This window comes from Nicotiana tomentosiformis, chromosome 10, assembly GCF_000390325.3.
Source record: "Nicotiana tomentosiformis chromosome 10, ASM39032v3, whole genome shotgun sequence".
Classification (NCBI taxonomy): Eukaryota; Viridiplantae; Streptophyta; class Magnoliopsida; order Solanales; family Solanaceae; genus Nicotiana; species Nicotiana tomentosiformis.
The window spans coordinates 49,110,392-49,128,685 of NC_090821.1; the positions used below are offsets into that span (position 1 = coordinate 49,110,392).

General features: G+C 41.0%; 1 protein-coding gene across 1 annotated transcript; it reads left to right on the forward strand.

Moving 5' to 3' along the window:
• Positions 1 to 12,220: 12,220 nt before the first annotated feature.
• Positions 12,221 to 14,395, forward strand: LOC138900138 (uncharacterized). The gene is made up of 6 exons (XM_070186847.1): positions 12,221 to 12,421; positions 12,551 to 12,843; positions 13,264 to 13,334; positions 13,571 to 13,639; positions 13,925 to 14,031; positions 14,237 to 14,395. The coding sequence occupies exons 1-6, from the start codon at positions 12,221 to 12,223 to the stop codon at positions 14,393 to 14,395; spliced, it is 900 nt and encodes a 299-aa protein (XP_070042948.1).
• The last annotated feature ends 3,899 nt before the right edge of the window (positions 14,396 to 18,294 follow it).

The following is an 18,294-nucleotide window of genomic DNA, read 5'->3' on the forward strand; positions in this document are numbered from 1 at the left end:
CGAACATACCAACAAGTCCTAAAACCTTATACGAACTTAGTCGAGCCCTCAAATCACATCAAACAACTTCAAAAACACGAATCGTACCCTGATTCAAACCTATTGAAACTAAGGAAATGCAACTTCTACAAACGATGCCGAAACCTATCAAAACATATTCGATTGACCCCAAAATTTGCACACAAGTCACATTTGACATTATGGACCTACTCCAACTTCTGAAATTGGAATCTTACCCCGATATCAAGATGTCCACTCCCAGTCAAACTTTCCAAAAATTCAACTTTCGCCATTTCAAGCCTAATTCCACTACGGAAATTCAAATCACAATCCGGACATGCTCCTAAGTCCAAAATCACCCAACGGAGCTAACGGAACCATCAAAACTCCATTCCGGAGTCGTTTACTCAAAGATCAACATCCAGTTAATCATTTCAACTTAAGCTTTCAACCTTGAGACTAAGTGTCTCATTTCATTCTGAAATCTCACTGAACCCGAACCGACTACCTCGGGAAGTTGCATAACAACTATAAAGTACAAAATGAGCAGTAAATAGGGGAACAGAGCTACAACTCTCAAAACGACCGGCAACTTTGACCTCAACTTCCGAACCTGCTGATCCAAAATAGCGACCGGCTCTACATAATAAGTCAGATCACCATCCAACTGAACTGTGCTAAAATCCAAAACATGAGATGGATCACCGACATACTTCTAGAGCATATAAATATGAAATACTAGATGCACACTCGACAAACTAGGTGGTAAGGAAAGCTTGTAAGCCACCTCCCCAATCCTCTGAAGTACCTCAAACGGCCAAATATACCGAGGACTTAACTTGCCCTTCTTCCCGAACCTCATAACACCCTTTATGGGTGAGACCTTGAGCAGTACCTTCTCCCAATCATGTAAGCAACATCACGGACCTTCCTGTCAGCATAACTCTTATGTCTAGACTGCATCGTGCGAAACGGCTCCTGAATCAATTTAACCTTGTCCAAAGAATCCTGAACCAAGTCAGTACCCAACAGCCTAGCCTCACCAGGCCTAAACCAACCCACCGGAGATCTACATCGTCTCCCATACAAAGGCCTCATACGGAGCCATCTGAATGCTCGACTGGTAGCTGTTGTTGTAGGCAAACTCAGCGAGTGGGAGAAACGGATCCCATGAACCCCAAAAATAAATGACACAAGCGCGTAGCATGTCCTCCAATATCTGAATAGTGCTCTCAAACTGTCCGTCCATCTGAGGGTGAAATGTTGTGCTCAACTCAACCTGGGTGTCCAGCTCTTGCTGCACGGCTCTCCAGAACTGCGATGAAAATTGCATGCCCCGATCTGAAATGATGGAAACTGGCACACCGTGGAGGCGAACAATCTCTCGGATGTAAATCTCAGCCAATCGCTCCGAAGAATAAGTAGTCCAAACTGGATGAAGTGTGCGGACTTGGTCAGCCGATCCACAATCACCCAAATAGCATCGAACTTCCTCGAAGTCCGTGGGAGCCTAACTACAAAATCCATGGTGATCCACTCCTATTTCCACTCTAGAATCTCTAGCCTGTGAAGAAATACACCCGGTCTCTGATGCTCATACTTCAACTACTGACAGTTAAGGCACTGAGCTACAAACCACACTATATCCTTCTTCATTCTCCTCCACCAATAATGCTGCCTCAAGTCCTGATACATCTTCGCAGCACCCGGATGGATGGAATACCGCGAACTGTGGGCCTCCTCAGGAATCAACTCGCGTAGCCCATCCACATTAGGCACACAAATCCGACCCTGCATCCTCAATACCCTATCATCCCCAATAGTAACATCTCTAGCATCACCGTGCTGAACCGTGTCCTTAAGGACAAGCAAATGAGGATCATCATATTGGCGCTCTCTGATGCGATCATATAAAGAAGATCGAGAAACCACACAAGCTAGAACCCGGTTGGGATCCAAAATATCAAATCTCACGAACTGGTTAGCCAAGGCATGAACTTCAACTGCAAGTGGTCTCTCACTAACATGAATGAATGCAAGGCTACACATACTTACTGCCTTTCTACTCAAGGCATCGGCCACCACATTGGCCTTCCCCGGATGATACAGAATAGTGATATCATAGTCCTTTAGCAGCTCCAACCATCTCCGTTGCCTCAAATTCAGATCCTTCTATTTGAACAAATGTTGGAGACTCCGATGATCTATAAACACCTCACAAGACACACCGTAGAAATAATGCCTCCAAATCTTCAATGCATGAACGATGGCATCTAACTCCAAATCATGGACATGTTAGTTATACTCATGAGGCTTCAACTGACGCAAAGTATAAGCAATCACTCTACCCTCCGACATCAAAACACATCCAATACTGATCCGAGAAGCAACACAATAAACTGTATCAGAACCAAAAGCTGAAGGTAGAACTAGAACTGGAGTTGTGGTCAAGGCAGTCTTGAGCTTCTGAAAGCTCTCTTCACACTCATCCGACCATCTGAAAATAGCACCCTTCTGAGTTAATTTGGTCAAAGGTGATGTAATAGATGAGAAACCCTCCATGAAGCAATGATAATAACTGGCCAAGCTGAGAAAGCTTCGAATCTTCGTAGCTGAGGACGGTCTGGGCCAACTCTAAACCACCTTTATTTTCTTCGGATCCACCTGAATCCCCTCACTGGACATCATGTGCCCCAACAACGCCACTAAAATAAGCCAAAATCATATTTGGAGAACTTAGCATAAAGCTTCTCCTCCCTCAACCGATGCAACACAATCCTCAAATGTTGGGCATGCTCCTCCTGGCTACGAGAGTACACCAGGATATCATCAATGAACACTATGATAAACGAGTCAAGATAAGGCTAAAATACATTGTTCATCAAGTGCATTAATGTTGTTGGGGCATAGGTCAACCCAAAAGACATCACGAGGAAATCATAATGACCATAATGGGTCCCGAATGCTGTCTTTAGAATATCCGAGTCCCGAATCTTCAATTGGTGATACCCAAACCTCAAGTCAATCTTAGAGAACACCCTCACTCCCTGAAGCTGGTCAAATAGATCATCAATGTGCGGCAAAGGATACTTGTTCTTGATTGTAACTTTGTTCTACTGCCTGTAATCAATGCACATCCACATAGAACCATCCTTCTTCTTCACAAACAAGACCGGTGCACCCCAAGGCGACACACTAGGCCTAATAAACCCCTTATCAAGAAGTTCATGAAGCTGCTCCTTCAATTTCTTCAACTCAACTTTTGCCATATGATACCGTGGAATAGAAATGGGTTGGGTGCTCGGCACCAAGTCAATACCCAAGTCAATATCCTAGTTGGGCGACATGCCAAGCAGGTCTGCAGGAAACACATCCAAAAATTCTTGCACCACCGGAACAGAATCAATAGTAGGAGTATGAGCACCAACATCCCTCACAAAGGCCAAATAAGATAAACAACCCTTCCCAAGCATCCGCTGGGCCTTCAAATATGAAATCACTCTGCTGGGAACATAGTCTAGAGAACCTCTCCAATCGATCCTTGGCAACCCCTACATCGCCAAAGTCACGGTCTTAGCATGACAATCCAGAACAGCATGACATGGAGACAACCAATCCATACCCAAGATCACGTTGAAATCAACCATACTAAGCAGCAAGAGAAATACTCTAGTCTCCAATCCCCCAATAATCACTACACACGACCGATATATGCGGTCCATAATAATAGTATCACCCACTTGTGTAGATACATGAAAAGATGAAACTAAGGACTCACGGGGCATATCCAAATAATGAGCAAAATACGATGATACATATGAATAAGTGGAACCAGGGTCAAATGATACAGAGGCATCCCGGTGGCATACTGAGACAATACCTGTGATCACTACATCGAAAGCAACAACATCTGGTCTGGCAGGAATAGCATAGAATCGGGCCTGACCGCCACCTGATCAGGCTCCCCCTCTAGGGCGACCCCTAACGGACTGAGCCCCACCCCGAGCTGGCTGAGTGGGTGGTGTAACTGCTGGTGCTGGTGCCATCGGCCGAGCACTCTGTTGTAGAGCCCCACTTAACAACCTAGGGCAATCTCTCTTGATATGACCAAAGTCTTTGCACTCGAAACAACCCCTCCTCTGACGGAACTGCTGCACCTGATAACCCGAGGAACTACCTGTGGAAACCTGAGCGGACGAGGCATGGTAAGAACTCTGCGCTGGTAATGCACTGAATGAAGGCTGGCCTGAGTGAGCACTGTATGGACCATGGCTGGATGATGCACCACGGTGATTCGGAGGAGCTGTCTGGGCATACCTATAAGGACGTCCCCAGTCATGGTAGAACTAGCCCCTAGAAGGTACACCGCTGAAGCTACCCGAGCTACGAGGCCTCTTGGCCTCCCTCTCTCCATGCTTCTGACTGCGGACCATCACTATCTGCCGAGCAATGTCAACCACCTCATCAAAATTAGCACCAGACACCCTCTCCCTAGTCATAAGCAAATGCAGCTGATACGTGAGGCCATCAATGAACCTCCTAATCCTTTCCCTATCAGTGGGAACCAACCAAACTGCGTGACGAGCCAACTCAGAAAACCTCATCATATACTACGTCTCAGACATGCCCTCTCGATGTAACTGCTCAAACTGTCTGCGCAACTCCTCCCTGTGAGACCGCGGCACAAAATTCTCCAAGAAAAGAACGGAGAATTCTTGCCATGTAAGTGGTACTGCACCGACCGGCATACGCCTCTCATAAGCCTCTCACTATCTGAAGGCAGCTTCAAAAAACCAAAAAGTAGTGAACGAGACCCCACTAGTCTCCAGAATACCAGTCATGCGAAAAATCCGCTGGCACTTTTCCAAGAAACCCTGAGCATCCTCTAACTCAGCACCGCTAAATGATGGAGGCTGAAGCCTCCCAAATCTTTCAAGTCTCCTCTGCTCATCATCAGCCATAACGGGGACCACCGAGGCCTGAGCAGCTGCAACTGGCTAGGCTGGTAGTACCCCCGGTGTCTAAAGTCCCTACATCACTTGCTCTAGAGTATAGGCAGCGGGGGTATGAGTACCTCCCCCGACCTAAGAAGTGGCTGGTACGGCCTGAGCCGAAACCACCTGAGCAAGACCACTGCAAATTGTCAATATCTGGACCAACGCCTTCTAAAGGCCTGGAATCACAATGAGCATAGCTGGTGCCTGAGCTGGCCCCACTGGCTCAACCACAACCGGAACCTGCTCCTGAGCTGGAGCAACTGGTGGATCTGCAGGTGCAGCACTAGCTGTTGTACGAGCTGTACCTCTGACCCTACCGCTGCCCTTATTGCGACCTCGGCCTCTCTGGCCCTAGATGGTGGTATTGGTGGCTGTCCGTCCTCCCCGGTAACACAAGTCCTCACCATCTGTGAAAGAATAGAACAACAGAAATTTAGTGACCGAAATTAACAAATACGCACGACAATAATACAAGAATGTGAAGTTTCCTAAGGGTTCGGCAACCTCTCAAAGATAAGTACAGACGTCTCCGTACCGATCCGCAAGACTCTACTAAACCTGCTCACGAATTATGAGACCTATGTAACCTAGGCTCTGATACAAACTTGTCACGACCCAAAATCCTAACCTACCGTGATGGCGCCTCTCTTGGTACTAGGCAAGCCTACATTTAAAAATATTTCCAACACTTTTAACAGAAAACAAATTAAGGTAGTTTAAACAATAAAAGTTCTCATAAACGGGATAGAAACCCAAAATACAATGCGAAAGTTCCCAACCACCAGGGTGCCACAGAGTACATGAGCATCTATACATCACAAGTCTGGAAAATACTGTCTATGATAATCTGAAACTAAATACATTAAGTGGAAAGATAGGGAAGGAGAAACAGGGTCTGCGAAATGCCAAGCAGCTACCTCGATAATCTCCGAAAATCCGAACTCCACAACTCAGCAACCGCCGTGACCGGAAGCACCTGGGTCTGCACACAAGGTGCAGGGTGTAGCATGAGTACAACCAACTCAGTAAGTAACAAGACTAAATAAAGAACTAAAAGTAGCGACGAGCTTCACAGTCAAAGTTCAATTATAGTGATTTCAGCATAGGAAAGTAGGCATGCTTTCAAGTTCGATAAATTAGGTCAAACAGTTACTCCATGACAAATTTAAGTGAAACATAGTGTAATATCTTTTAGAAATTTCAAGACAGTGATACATGGCAGCTAAGTGCAACAATAATGAAATCAAATGCATCCTCTCAGGGCCACAGTCACTCAGCCCTCTCATTCACTCAGCACTCGGCACTCGGCACTCGGCACTCGCACTCAGTAGGTACCTACGCTCACTGGGGTGTGTACAGACTCCGGAGGGGCTCCTTCAGCCCAAGCGCTATAATCTGCCAGGACAACTCACGTGCTGCACAGACAACTCACGTGCTATAGTATAATATCTGGATCCGCATAGACAACTCACATGCTATTGTATCAATATCTCACTATCTCGGCCTCACTCAGTCATCCACCGCTCCGTCTATCGGGCTCTCAGTAATCATGAAAGTCAGCCCATATAGAAATGATATAATGTATCAACAAGGAACAATAGAGAGTGAGATATAATAAAAAAAATAAAAATGTGAGTGTGTACAAAACAACAATTTATCAGCTAATTCAACATGTACACGACCTTTGTGGGTCCTTACAGTGCCAACACATAGTCTGAACATGATTTGTGGTTCAATTTCTCTACTACATAGAGAATGTACAGATAATAATAGATTATTCAACTACACGGTCCCATGGAATTTGACCAAGTCACAATCCCTACGGTGCATGCCCACACACCCGTCACCTAGCATCTGCGTCACGTAAAACCAAATACGTGACACGTAATACGGGATTTCATACCCTCCGAACCAAATTTGGAACTGTTACTTACCTCAATCCGAGAAAATCTCAACTCTAGTATACTCTTGGCTTGCTAAACGGCCTCTAAATGCCTCGAATATAGCCATAAAGAATTTGATATAATCAATACGGGCTAAAGGAATCAACTCCATAAGAAAATGCTAAGTTATTAATTAAGAGTCAAAAATAGACTCAAGAGCTGCCCCCCGAGCCCACATCTCGAAATTTGATAAAAGTTACAAAACCTAAAAGCTCATTCAACCACGAGTCTAACCATACCAAATTTATCAAAATCCGACACCAAATCGTCACCCAAATCCCCAAATTAAACTCTCCAAATCCCTAGCCTCAAACTCTCAATTTACACCTTAAATGCACACCAACTAGGTGGGAAAATCAATGGGGAAGCAAGATTATTGATCAAAATTGAGCACAAGGGACTTACCTCAAGAATCCTCTCGAAAACCTTCTCAAGAATCGCCTAAAGCGTACTTGAAATGTTTGAAATGAAGCCAAAATTGCAAACCCTTATTTTAATAATCTGCCGAGGCTTTCCGCTTCTACGGACACTTAACCGCTTCTGTGGCATCGTAGAAGCGACATCACCCATGCATCTGCGGCCCATTCCGCTCCTTCGGTCCCTCACTCTGCTTCTGCGGACTCGCATCTGTGAGCATCCAAGTCGGTTCTGCGGTCCCAGCTCAACTGCCCACTTCCGTTTTTGCGGTCCTCCTGCCGCATCTGCGGTCACACAGATGTGGAACTCCCTGTCGCATATGCGCGCCTTCCGCTTCTGCGTGCCTCTCGCCGCACCCGCGGCCATGCAGGTACTGAAAAGTCCTCGCACATACGAGCACCTGCACACTCCCCTCCAAATCTTTCACCTGCGCAAGCCAGCCTGCACCTGCGAGCTCGCACCTACGATCAAGCTCCGCAGGTGCGGTTACACCAGCAGAGGTCCATCTTTAACAATCCCTCAACTTCAACTTTTGATCTATTAACCATCCGGAATCAACCCGCGGCCCCCAGGACCTCAACCGAACATACCAACAAGTCCTAAAATCTCAGACGAACTTAGTTGAGCCCTCAAATCACATCAAACAACTTCAAAAACATGAATCGTACCCCAATTCAAGCCTATTGAAACTAAGGAAATTCAACTTCTACAAACGACGCCGAAACCTATCAAAACATGTCCGATTGATCCCAAATTTTGCACACAAGTCACATTTGACATTACGGACCTGCTCCAACTTCTAGAATTGGAATCTTACCCTGATATCAAGATGTCCACTCCCAGTCAAACTTTTTAAAAATTCAACTTTCGTCATTTCAAGCCTAATTCCACTACGGAAATCCAAATCATAATCCGGACACGCTCCCAAGTCCAAAATCACCCAACGGAGCTAACAAAACCATCAAGACTCTATTCCGGAGTCATTTACTCAAAGATAAACATCCAGTTAATCATTTCAACTTAAGCTTTCAACCTTGAGACTAAGTATCTCATTTCATTCTGAAATCTCACCTGACCCGAACCGGCTACCCCGGCATGTCGCATAACAGCTATAAAGTATAAAATGAGTAGTAAATGGGGGAACGGGGCTACAACTATCAAAATGACTGGCCGGGTCGTTATATTTACCCAATGATTGTTGATGAATATCCCCTCTCCATATGCAAAATGAGACCAAATTTCATCTTCCCAACCCTTTTATTCAGGTGTAGAAGTCACAATTACGACCCTGGGTTAGCAATTGTGAACCCTCGCAAATGCAAAAAAGGACTCGCAATTGCAGCACCTGACAACCTTGAGGAATGTTACAAATGCAACACTGACTTCGCATTTGCGAAATCTGTTCCTCTCGCAAATGCGACCACTTGATCGCAAATGCGAACCTACCCAGCACATGCCTAACTTTGCAATTGCGAGTAAGGCATCGCAAATGCGATACTTGTCCCCTTGTCCACTTCGCAATTACGATGTTGGCACTGGCAATTGCGACACCTGAGGCCCCAGAAGACCAGCAACCTGGAAATGAATCCAAACCAAAATGAAACACGTCTGAAACTCACCCGAGCCTTGGGGCCTCCAAACCAAACATCCACACATATCTAATAATATCATACGAACTTGCTCGCATGATCATAACACCAAAATAATATCAAGAACCATGAATCGGACATCAAAACGCATGCAATTCGAAAGGAAAAATGGTTCCAACTCCGAAACACATCTGAAACGCAAACTAAAATTCGACCGTATGCTGAAACTAAAAGTTTGACTGTATGCTGAAACACGTCTGAAACTCAAGATTCAACTTCGAATTACACCAAATTTTGTAGACAAGTTCCAAATAGAAACACGGACCTATTCCAAATCCCAAAACTAAAATTTAAACCCAATAGACATAAAGTCAGCATACGGTCAAACTTTAAAAAAATCCTAAAACCTCAAATTGTCAACTTTCGGCAAAACAAGTCAAATCAACCTAGGGACCTCTGAATTTAATTCCGGGCATACGTCGATGTCCATAATCTCAATACAAACCTATCAGAACTATAAAAATACCATTCTGGAGTCGTTTTTATAAAAGTCAAATTTCGGTCAATATTTTCCACTTAGGCTTATAAACAAAAAAACCAAAGGATCCAAATCATTCTAAAACTTTCTCGAAACGAACTAACTATCATCGCTAGTTAGAAAACCATAAATACACATACGGGAACTTCAAAAGGGGAAATGAAGTTCAAATACACAAAATAATCGGTCAGGTCATTACACACCTATTTTGGAATATTTTGAGATTGTTGCAGAAAATGAAGAAGGGCATAAAGCTAAATGCATTCATTGTGGTCGCGTTTATAATTTTAATCTGGAGGTTAATGACAATTTTGGTTTAATGATACATATTGAGAAGTGTCTCCTCCTTCATCTAAGGTTAGAGATTCATATTTAATTATTTAAGTACGATTATGGTACTTGGTGTTATTTGGGGACTTTTTACCAAACTTATTTTGTGACTTTTGTGATAGCACTATTTTGTTAGACTTATTATAGAGTTTGTGCTTCAATTGTGAAGTTTTTCAATTGTGGATCACTTTGTGATTCTTGCTTTGCTGAAATACCAATTGAATTAGTAGTATGTTTGATTGACAAGATTTGATATTTTGTGTTTGGACTTTGATGGATGTATAAAATATTTCTGCCCAGATGTAATGTATGATGTAATTGTATGTTAAAAGTTGAAATGTTTGATGTTTCTGCCCAGCTGGAAACGGTGAGAACTAAGAGAACAAAGCTTCAATTTTTAAGTTGAGTGAATGTTAATTGTCTCTGTTATTCTTTAAAAAAATGTATAAGAGTAAAGCTTTAAAAACTAAAATATTTTTGTCTAGATGTTCTAAAGAATCAAGCAAACAAGTTAGAAAAATGTTTCTCTATCTAGGCTCCCATTCTTGTTAGTCAACTTGCAGACGCACTACAATTGGAGATTTCTCGTGCTTTCCCATTCCCAACAGTCATGTATTATTTCTTCTTCAAATACATTAAGTTCTGCATACCTATATATACACACGATCCCTACATTTTAAATTTTATAATATAGTAAACATGTTAGAATTTTGTAGAGCATCAGTTAACAAAGCCAAATATGGTAGCCCATAACTGACCGAAAAAAACCGAAAATCAATCGAAGCGTAGTTTCAAACAACCGAACCAACTAAAGTTATATTGGTTCAGTTGTTGGTATACCAAATTCACAACCGAACAAACCGAACCGAACTTCTTGCAAACAACATCGCACCGACAGACGCCCGCCCCTACTAGGAGAGTTAGAGGAGTCTTGCTGATTTACTCAACTGGCTCAAACCTCTGAACATGTTGACAACACTACCTTATATAGCATCAAAAGGGAAAATTGTGTTGTGAATAGCTTCAAGCCTTAGTGTATGAAGAATGCAATTTATGAATATTGTAACTATAAGGGTCATACCAAAGGGAATTATTACAAATTAATTGGTTATCCAGTAGACTTCAAGTAAAAGAAGAAATGAGGGAATACTGGTAGTGCATCTCCTTTTACAAATGCTAGAAATGCAGGGTCCGTTGTAAATCATTCTAGCTGGATGACCCCTAATGCAGTAGCAGGTGCTAGTGTGACTGTCAATGCAAATAGAGGAGGGCAACAACACTCCCAACATCAGGGAAGAGGATCCTCGTATTCAATTGATATACCTTTAGCTCAACATGCTTCCTTCTTCACATCTAAATAGTACCAGCAAATTCTTCAGATGCTAAGCAAGGGACCTGATGAAGGATAATCTATTGCAGGAGCTTTGAAAGCATTCATGTCAACTTGTACTAATAAAAGGTGGATTGTGGATACAGAAGCACCAAATCATATGGCATCTAATTTACAGATGTTAAAATCTTACAGACTAATACGTGAATATCAGAGAAGTAAAGTTCAGTTACCCACAGGTGGTATAATGTCAGTTTCACACACTGGCCTGGCTTTTGTGTTTAAGGATCAGGATATCTCTAATGTGATGTTTATCCTTGACTTTAAGTTCAACTTACTGTCATTATCTAAACTTACAAAGGAATTAAAGTGCTTAATGGTGTTCTTTCCTCACTTCTACATCTTCCAAGATCTCTTCAATGAACAAGTGAAGGGGATCAGTAGAGAGAAGCATGGACTATATATGCTATAGGAGAGGTAGGTTCATTCATCGCAGGGACACATTCTATAACATCTGACAAATAAGTGTGATAACACATAGTATGTGAATAAAGGTAGTCATTTTCTTTTGTATGATACTAGTTCTTTGTGGCACAGGAGGTTAGGTCATGCACCTATGAAACACAATTCTCTTAGAGAGCTAAAAGTTGAATAATATCATCATCGTATTGTTTGTCCCTTAGTAAAATAGACCAAGTTACCGTTTCAGTTAAGTACTAGCATGTCTAAGTGTGCTTTTGATCTAATTCATTGTGATATTTGGGACCATATAGAGTACCTACATATGACAGTGAATGATATTTTGTAACTATAGTGGATGACTATACAAAGTTCACTTGAATTTGTCTTATTATGTCTAAGTATGATACTGTAGTAGTACTTAAGATTTCTTTACAAAGGTTCAAAATGCGTTTTCTACTTCTATGAAAATATTTAGGACTGATAATGGTTGTGAGTTCTTTAGCAGTGACTTCAAGAAGCTACTATCTACACTTGGTCTTATATAGAAAAGTACATGTGTCTACACTCCCCAAAAAAATAGAGTGGCAGCGAGAAAGCATAGAACTATTCTGGAGATGGTCAGAGCACTCAGGTTTCAAGCAGCTATACCGTTAAGTTTCTGGGGTGAATGTGTGTCTACTGATGTCTATATTCTCAAAAGACTGCCCTCCAGAGTCATTGGATTCAAGTCACCCTTTGAGAGATTTTATTTGCATGCTCCATCCATTACACATCTCAAAGTGTTTGGATGTTTGTGCTATACTACAACTCCAAAGGTACTTGATAAGTTCTCCTCCAAAGCAATACTAGTTGTTCTCATGATATATTCTTTCACACAAAAGGGTTACAAGTTGTATGAGATTCACTCCAAGATATTTCTAATGAGCAGAAATGTGGTGTTTTAGGAAGATATTTTCCCTTTCAAACATTTGAAGTCTGTAGGTTCCTCTGCATTTCCAGTTATGGATCTTCTATCACATGCAACATTGATCCTTAGGGCCACTAGAGAACAATCTGAGTTAGATAAACCTACTAACAGTTTCATTCAGGGGAATCCAACTTCTACTTCCTCCTCTAACATGTATCATGAGGATGCAAGAACTAATAAGGTTCCAGATGTTTCTGCTACAGAAAAACCACCTGCAGCACATGATCAGGGTCTCAGGAAGTCTTCTAGAAAGATCAGACCTCCTGTATGGTTGAAGGATTTTTACTCCTTCTATTGGACATGCTTGTGCCTATCCCATGTCCTCATATGTCTCATACAACAATGTGACAAGCCCATATCATATGGCAATGTCAATTTACTTTGCTATTTCAGAACCTAGAACATTTAGGGAAGCATTAGCAGATCCTAAGTGGGTGGAGGCTATATAACTGGAGATTGTAGCTTTAGAAGATAATCACACTTGGATCACAGTGGACTTATCTCTTGGAAAATATCATATTGGTTGCAAGTGAATATTCAATATCAAGTATACGACATCAGGGGAGGTTGAAAGGTACAAGGCTAAACTTATAGCTAAGGGGTTCAGTCAAAACGAGGGGTTGGACTATATAGAGACATTCTCTCATGTGGCTAAAATGGTAACTGTCAGATCTGTGATTACTCTTGCAGCTTCAAGGCATTTGTTAGTATATTAGATGGATATTCACAATGCCTTCCTTATTGGAGATCTACCGGAAAAGGTCTATCTTAAAATTCTAGAAGAGTTTGCTAGACAGAGGGAGTCTAAGAAGGTCTGCAAGCTTAAAACTTTATTGTATGGTCTTAAACAGGCCCCAAGGAAATGGAACATGAAGCTCACTAAGGCTCTAGTTCAAATGGAATTTCAGCAAAGTCACTTTAACTATTCCTTGTTCACTAAAAGAGCGGGGATGGCATGATTATGATTTACTGTATGTGGATGATCTGTTGGTCACAGGTAACAATCGTAAACAATTGAAGCGAGAAAGAGAAGACTTTCAGAACCAGTTCAAGATGAATGGCCTAGGTGAGCTTAAGTTTTTCTAAGGCATAAAGCTTGCTAAGACTAAAGAGGGAATTGTAATGTGCCAAAGGAGATATACTATAGAGCTAATATCTAAGTCTTGTTTAAGTGGAGCAAATCCTGCCGAAACTCCAGTTGAAATGAATCAAAAACTGACATCTGTGAAGTTTGACAATTGGCTGAAGAATGACTCTACAGATAAAACATTAAAGGATCCCAGTACCTACTAAAGACTGGTGGGTAGGCTATTGTATCTCATTATCACTAGACTTGACTTTTTTCTTGTAGTTCAAGTTCTTAGTCAATTCATGCATTGCCCAAAGGCTTCTTATAGGGAAGAAGCAATCAGGATTATAAAGCTGAACCAAGATTGGGATTGTTTATGTATGCTGACAGTTCAAATAATATGGTTGCTTATTGTGATTCTGACTGGAGAGTATGGTTGCAAACAAAGTGATCAATCACTAGATATATAGTGAAGTTTAGCAATGTTTTGATGTCTTGTAAGTCAAAGAAATAAGAAACTATTTCTAGAAGCTTAGCTCAAGAAGAGTTCAGAAGCATTACTTCATGTACTGCTGAAAGTCACTTGGCTTATAGGACTGTCAAGGAATTGGGGTAGAACTGGAGTTACTTATTAGGCTGCTATATGACAGCAAAGATGCTATTCAGATTGTAGCTAATCCAATCTTCCATGAAAAGATGAAGCACATTGATATAGATTGTCATTTGCAAGAAAAAAGATTGTACAAGGATTGATAAAAACAGATCATGTTTCCACCAAAGAGCATTTAGCAGATCTACTTACAAAGAGTATTTGAAAGACTCGTGACTATCTTTTGAATCAACTAGGAGTGAAGAACGTGTACCGGCCATCAACTTAAGGGGGAGTGTTGAGTATTAATCAACTGGTCTAAGTCTAGGCTAGTAGGTCCTACTAAAACTAAATCAGTTATTGTATTAGTATAGGAGTTAGTCGATTAGTATACGTAGTTAGGCATACATTTATGTGTATCAGTATCCAGCTGTATAGATAATTTATACTGAACACACAGTGATCAATATACAATTGTAGATTTTCTCTCTATGAACTCTTAGCTCTTCTCTCTCATTTGTCTCATTCAAGATCTGATCCCCAATCAATGAAAGTTATCACAAATGAGATGGTCACACATGTTGATATTATTATCAATGTTTGGTATTGCATAGTTAAAGAATTTTTTGTGAGTCCTTTTTTTTCCTCATGCTTCTTTGTCTTATGTGAAAGATAAAAGTCCCATATGGATTAGGATGGACTTTCTTTTTCTCTTTATATTAAGTTATCCTTTATTTGATTTGTAAATATCTACTAAAAGAGAGTGGTACCGAATGAGAAAATGAGCTTGAAGGCAAAAGTAATCGATTTGCCTCCTCACCTCCCCCTTGTGCGTGAGATATACATGAGGATTAATACAACTTTGGTTTTGCTAATATGTTCTAGTTCATTCCTCATCTAAGGTACTCCTTCCCAACAACTTTTTTATTATACAACGAAAAAAATAAAAAATAGTTCTGCATAATATTCTAAAAGAAAGTGTTGAAGTATTTAAGGCTGGGTGGGGGACCCTCCTCTTCTCTGATGAAAATATGAAGAATCAAAATTAAAAAATTATTTTTGTTTAGTATCTATTAATCAATACCTCAATATTCAAAGTAGAGGTATTGTCATATCATGGCATTTAACAAATAAACTACGGTTGCTACGTCTTCAAATTATGCAGAGATAATAGTCATTTATGAACCAAGTTGTGAATGCGTTTGGTTGAGATCAATAACTCAACACATCCAGAAAATATTTGGTCTTCCTTTGAGAAGGGACACTCCGAGAACATTGTATGAAGAAAATGGTGTGTGCATAGTTCAATTTAAATGAGGATATATTAAAAAAGATAGAATAAAATACATTTCACAAAAAAATATTCACTTATTATCTTCGGAAGAATGGTGAAATCGATGTTCAACAAGTGCTTTCAAGTGATAATTTGATGAATTTGTTCACTAAAGCATTGTCAACCTCAACATTCGAGAAGCTAGTAGACAAGATTGGAATGCGTTGTCTTCGAGACATTAAGTGAGTTTTTATCAGGGGAGTCAAATACGCGTTGTACTCTTTTTTCTTAACCAGGATTTTGTCCCGTTGGATTTTTCCTGATAAAGTTTTTAGTGAGGCAGCTCTTAATGCGTATATCAAGATATGTGTACTCTTTTTTCTTCACTAGGATATTTTTCATTGAATTTTTCTTAGTAAGATTTTAATGAGGTGCATAATTTGTTAATGGACATTCAAGGGGGAGTGTTATAAATTCTGCAAGTGGATTCATCCACTTGATACATTGGATGTTGTTCATGACAGGTTTTGGATTGATTTTCTAAAGCATAACAAGTTTGTGATGGTTTTTTAGCAATAAAATATCTCTATAAATAGGTTCATTAATGAACCGATTACATTTTGCTACATCGTTTTATGAATGTTTTATTTCATAACAGCCATGTACTTATTTGGCTATTTCTTAGAAGCTAACATGTCGCTATTACTAGTAGGAGAATTAGAAATATTGTCTATTTAACACTCTGTCCTTAGATTTTAAGATGGCAAAACCCCCATTTTCCTTGTTCTTATTTATCTTATAAACTTATTAGTTTGTATACGGGTAAAATCGGGCCCGTTGTACATCTCGATTTTTCGGTAAGACAAACGGGAATGGAACATGATCATAAGGAATCGGAGTTTGGGCGAAAAACCTCTCGCATCGGGGATCGAGCAAAACATTCACCATCGGAAGCATCGGGGCCACATCTCCCGGGTCCGATTCGAATCCCTCAACTTCGGAGAGCATTACCAAACGTCCGAACACGACTAACAAAGAGCCGTGACATCCATGCCCAACCGGATTTCACAGCGCAAATCTTGGCCCATATCAGCAGTGAATTAGTGATTAGCACAAAGAATGATTTTTATCCTTTTTTAGAATTGTACTTAGGGTGAAACTCTCCTACTATATAAAGGGAAAACTAACAGTTCATTAGACACACTGTAACACGTATATCAAGACAATTTATTTCAATTCTCTTTGTTGTTCAAAGTTCCTATTCTTGTTCTTAAGTTCTTCATAAATATAAGCTTGGAATCGAGGGCAGGTTCTTCATCGAGCCATCAACCAAGCTCGGAATCACCCTTATCATTGGTTTGGTCATCTATTATATTTTTCATTTGCATAATCTAACGTCATTAATCACTCGTATTGAATTAATCCACATATTTTTAAAATCACATATAAATTCAATTATTATCTATTTTTTAGGGTAAAATGTTTGGCGCCCCCCATGGGGATAGCGATAATAGTGTTAATTTGATACAAAATTCCATAACACACTCTATTTTACACTTGTTCTTTGAGATTTTAATTTCAGGTCAAATTAAAAATGTCGAACTCTCAATCTGCTCCTTCGAACGTTGGTGTTGAGCCTGGCCACCAAGGCGAGAACAACAATATAGTACCCAATAATGTGGTGCCCCCTATTGACCCCAACGGAGTTCTAGTCGCGACCCGATTGATGCTAACTCTGCAAACTTACCTACCGACCCTGAAAACAGTGTTCGTAGGGGAGCCCGATCGATGGCCTGGAGTACATATGATGACGAAGGTGATGGGATCAATTTGCAGGTAATCTTCGAAATATTACAGGCTCAACAGGCAGCGATAGCCTAGTTGCAGAACGAAAGTCGTGCCCCCATAGAAAGGCCAGGTGAAGTTGAACCCAGAATCAACCCCGAGATAATAAAGATGCTTGAGGAACTAATAAAATGGGTGGAATCGGGAGAAAAGAAAATCAAAGCCAACGACAAAAAAGTAGAGACCTATAACTCCAGGGTTGTTCAAATCCCAGGAGCACCCCCCCGATATTGAAAGGCTTAAATTCTAAGAAGTTCGTCCAAAAATATTTCCCTCTGAGCAGCTCCAAAACCGATCCCAAAGAAGTTTCGTATGCTTGAAATTCCAAAGTATAACTGGACCACAGATCCGAATGAACACGTAACCTCCTACACGTGTGCCATCAAGGGAAATGACTTGGAAGATGACAAAATCGAGTCGGTTCTACTGAAAATGTTCGAGGAAACACTATCTAAAGTAGCAATGATATGGTATCACAACCTGCCCCCTAATTCCAGTGATTCATTTGCCATACTTGCGAATGCCTTCATAAATGCTCATATCGGGGCCATCAAAGTAGAGATCAAAAAGTCAAACCTCTTTAAAGTCAAGCAAAAAGATAATGAAATGCTCAGGGAGTTTGTGTCGAGGTTTCAAATTGAAAGGATGGATTTGACCCCGGTTGCGGATGATTGGGTTATTCAAGCATTCACTCAAGGACTCAACCCCCAAAGCTCTTTGGCTTCACAACAACTAAAATAGAATTTGATAGAGTACCCTACGGTAACTTAGGCTGACGTCCATAACAGGTACTAATTGAAAATCAGAGTGGAGGATGATCAGCTCAGGGCCCCATCTGGGTCTGTGTATCCCATTAGAACTAATGAAAGGTCTAAAAGAGACGTCGATCTTGAACCAAGACTTAGCAGATATCGGTACCAACCGTATAGAAGAGATCAAAGGGGC